This window comes from Cryptomeria japonica, chromosome 7 (assembly GCF_030272615.1).
Source record: "Cryptomeria japonica chromosome 7, Sugi_1.0, whole genome shotgun sequence".
In the NCBI taxonomy this organism is placed as follows: Eukaryota; Viridiplantae; Streptophyta; class Pinopsida; order Cupressales; family Cupressaceae; genus Cryptomeria; species Cryptomeria japonica.
This window is the reverse complement of record NC_081411.1, coordinates 336,167,960-336,172,301: the sequence shown is the minus strand read 5'-3', so window position 1 is coordinate 336,172,301 and position 4,342 is coordinate 336,167,960. Positions and strand designations below refer to the sequence as shown.

The following is a 4,342-nucleotide window of genomic DNA, read 5'->3' as shown; positions in this document are numbered from 1 at the left end:
AAACCATATGAAATTAATCAACCTATGTTAAGGGTAAATATTTGTAAAAATTGATATCTCTCAACGTCATCTACATAAATTTTATTTATAGAATATAGGTATGCTAGTTTATAGTACACATCATTGTGTCCTGAATTTCTCTCACTATTGACTTTACGTTCCATTTCATCTTTAAAAAAATTAAAAAATAAGATCGACAAAGATTTTTAAAATGATTTCTTTAATAAATATCTATAAACCACTCTTACCTAAACATTTTGAATCAAATTTACGCTTGCCATCAAAGACCAATTTCTTCTCACTACTATTAGAAACAAATATTGAAATTTAAACCTTTTTTTTATGATATTATTTTCCAAACATGTCTAGTCAATAGCACACTTTATAGTACACGTCTTTGTGTTCAAAATTTCAAACACTATTGATTTTACCTTCCATTTCATCTTAAAAACAATTTTAAAATAGAAACGACAAAGATGGTTGAAAAATTTAAAAAAATAAATAAATTTCTAAACCACTCATACCTAAACATTTTGCATCAAATTTAAGCTTGCATCATCCACACAATCCTAGGATAGACGCTACAAAGACTGCGTGTATTTTCTCTCCGACGACCAAGTCATTTCGCAGAAAGCTTTCTAATATATATCTTTTCAAGTGTATTTAGGCATATGCACTCACTGGTTTAGCAATAGTTTAGCGTTAATTTACTCTGAAGGAGCTCAAATTGTCAGACATATGCAGGTGAAGATTCATTTCACAGAGCTCAAATTTTCAGATGTGTAAAGGTCCATTTGCACCGTCCCGTACAAAAGAACCAACTAGAAATTTGAGCATCTTTTAGGGATTTTTTTTGGGAAATGACTCTTATTTGATGGCACTAACACTTCAGAAATTTCTGATTATAATTCTCTCGGAGATTCTTGTTGCTGTCCTTGTTGCTTTGATTTTTGCATTTCTATTCTGGCAGAGGCGTCGGCTAAGACCGACCCAGAGGTGTGCAGCTTCGTTGGATGCACTGCGTCCGCAAAGGTGGGCCCAAAGGTTCACTCACAACCAGGTGAAGACCGCAACCAGCAATTTCAGACATAAGTTGGGGAGCGGCGGATTCGGCACAGTGTTCAAAGGAACTCTACCAGACAATGGCAAGGTTTTTTTTTTCTCTTTCTCCTCTTCGCATGAAGAGGATTTATGGTCTATTTTATGTGGTGGCCCTTGGGTCATTGGGAAATCGACCTTGGTGCTGAAAAATGGGAGCCTGATTTGAATCTTTCTGATTGCTATTTAATGTGACTCTGGTTTGGGTTAGATTGGTGGATTTTCGATTGAAATTCTAGGTGGAAGAAGTTTTTAAAGGGATTGCCAGTTCCTTTGGTCAGGTTTTGACTATAGATGAATTAATTTTTTCTTGCAAAATGCTGGTTTTTGCTAGCATGTGTGTAAATGTGAAATAGTTTGCTCACCTCCCCTCAGCTACGAAGTTCCATTTAATCCCAGAGTTTGAAACCAAAAGGTTGAGTTTGAATCTCTCTCTTTTGTGTTCTTTCTCTACAAGCGTGCATGTCACAGGCTAAGAACTGCTCTTTGAATCCTCAGCCTAAATCTCAACCCGTGAAGAAGGTTTGGAAGGAGAAGACTTTTAGGGTAGTATCTAAGGTTGGAGGTAATGAAAAGGTGGATCCTAAGAAGTTCTTGCCTAAGGATAATGAGGTTGTTTTCGAGATCTCAAAGTTTTCTCTAGTTGAAGGTGGTTCGACGCTAGACTCTTCCATCCATCCTATGGAGGCTTTATCCCAGGAGGAGTTGGATTTTTTGTCCTTTGGTTTCCCTTCTTCTGGTAGTAAGGATTGTTTGTCTAGTCGGCTCAATATGGGGTGTTATTTGGAAGATCGAGATATTTTAGTTGCTTCTCCTCATTCAAAGTTGCTTGCTACAGATTTGTTGTGGGTGGAGGAGCTCCCTCCCCCTCATTTTGATTCCTTGGCTAGAAGGATGGTGGTTAGTGTGAGAATGGAGAGTTCAAAGCAATTTGAAAAGCAATTCCGAGCGGAAATCAACTCTGTGGGAATCATAAATCATGCGAATTTGGTGAGGCTTAGAGGATTTTGTGCACAAGGATCGCGAAGGTTACTGGTTTATGATTACATGCCCAACGGCTCTCTAAATTCTTTTCTTTTCACCAATAATTCGAAACACCAATCGAAGATACTGGATTGGAGAACCCGATTTGAGATTGCATTGGGTACTGCAAGAGGATTACTTTATCTCCATGAGCAATGCAGCGATCGCATCATTCACGGCGATATAAAGCCCGAAAACATTCTGCTAGATAAGGATTTTACTCCCAAGTTGGGGGATTTTGGCTTAGCAAAGCTTGTGGGTAGAGATTTCAGCAAGGTGGTAACTGCTACGAGGGGAACGAGAGGATACTTGGCTCCTGAATGGCTCTCTGGCCTTCCCATCACTCCCAAGGTTGATGTCTACAGTTTCGGCATGACTCTCTTGGAAATTATATCTGGCCAGAGAAATCTGGACCTAAATGTGCAAGAATCAAGTAGGTACTACTTTCCAGCCTGGGTTAAAGAGCAAATTTGTGAGAGAAACATGATAAATATTGTGGATAAAAGGATTGCAAGTGATGCAGATGTGGAAGAGTTGAGAAGATCTGCCCTGGTAAGTTTGTTATGCATTCAAAATGATGAGAAGGCCAGACCGAACATGGCACAAGTGGTGCTGATGCTTCAAGGTAAGACAGAGCAAGCGTGACCAACCAACGAGTAGAAGACCGACGGAACACTGATGGCGATGGCGATTATAGCGATACCGATTGCATTGTTTGAAATTACATGAGCGCTTGGTCAAGCTTAAATAATGTCCGTATATGTTATTTTCGTTTCACCTGTTTGGAGAGACAATAAAGATGTAGGAGAAGAAAGTAGAATTGTCTGTTTGACCTTGGGTGTGAGAGAGTGTGATGGAGTATTGTGATTTTTTCTTAGGAGGAAAAATGAAATGTATGAGTCCCTTTCTTGATGTAAATTTTTAATGGTAATGGTATTGAATTTAATGTTCATTAGTTTTGTACACCAGCAATATATTAACATTGATGAAAGAGGAAGAAATGGATTATCTTATTCAGTTTAAGAAGTATATGTTGAATGAAAGGATTTTAATGGTTTAATAAGCATATGTTAAATGAATGGATTAGTAATCATTGTTTTTTTTAAATAAGGTTGATATGTTTATATGTTTAAAGGTGAAATTTATTTATTCATGTCATTTTTTCATTAGTTTTAGATCTATTTTTATGAAGTGTTCTAAATATAAGTGCATATTAACAGATGACAAATTCTTGTTGTTATTTTAGTCTACTCTGTAATGATTAAATATATGTTTCACATTCATTAGTGATGCAAGAGCACTTAAGGTTTAGTCAATGTGTCAATTTGGTGTTTTGATTCTTAGGAGTTAGGGTTAGGTCTATTTTGATTCAATAAGGTCCGTTGAGACCATTTGTAATGTTATTTCATGTTTTTGGATCTATTTGTCAAAACTGGAGTCATGATTTTTAAATTTGTAAAGTTGCTCAAAATGTTATCATTTTTGTTATCGGGATAAGCTATATCGATAAGATGTCATTGGGATAAAAAATTGTCATTACTGTTATCAAGATAGGTTAAACCAATAAGGGTATCATTATTGTGGTTATTGGGATAGTTTATACTATTGATTTTGCAAAATCTTGTTCGGTCGACTTCGAATAGTTATTTCGATAAAGTATCAATATAGGCATTAGGATAGTTAACCCAATATGCATCATTGTGGTGGAAAGCTATCATCGAAATAACTAATCCAATAAGGTTGTCATCACGATAATTTACACTATCAGGATTACAAAATGTTGTTCAGCCGACTTCGATGGGTTATACCGATAGACCTTCAAATATTTTGTTCGGCATAAGCTATACTGATATGAGTGATATTAGGGTAGGTTGTTCTGTCGAAATTACATGAAATGTTTACTTCGCCTTGAAGAGTTATTATGATGAGCGATCAAAAAGTTCATGATCGAAGTTACTAATCTAACATCAGCACCCAACATTGATTTAGCATATCGACATTGCTATTCTGACACCTGTGTCCAACAGCGACTCATTAGTTTTTGAATTTGAATAGTCATGCAATCCAATGGTCATAGTGGGAAAATTCAAGTTTGGTATAAATTGTATGAGCAACAAGTAGAGAATGAGAGGTAGAGAGAGAGAGAATTGGGGAATTCTACAATGTAAACTCGGTGTTTTAAAAAAAATAAAATTGAAATCATTGGCTTTGTGTTGAAATC

The 4,342-nt window shown here is 36.3% G+C and overlaps 1 protein-coding gene across 1 annotated transcript in view; it reads left to right on the top strand.

Annotated features, from left to right (window-relative positions):
- Positions 1–874: 874 nt before the first annotated feature.
- The window catches only part of LOC131856742 (G-type lectin S-receptor-like serine/threonine-protein kinase At2g19130), an 18,910-nt gene continuing 15,442 nt past the window's right edge, over positions 875–4,342 (top strand). Inside the window, exons 1-2 of the mRNA XM_059208651.1 lie at positions 875–1,150; positions 1,570–2,746. Of these exons, the coding sequence (XP_059064634.1) occupies positions 875–1,150; positions 1,570–2,746 (1,453 nt within the window). The remainder of the gene's footprint in view (positions 1,151–1,569; positions 2,747–4,342) is intronic.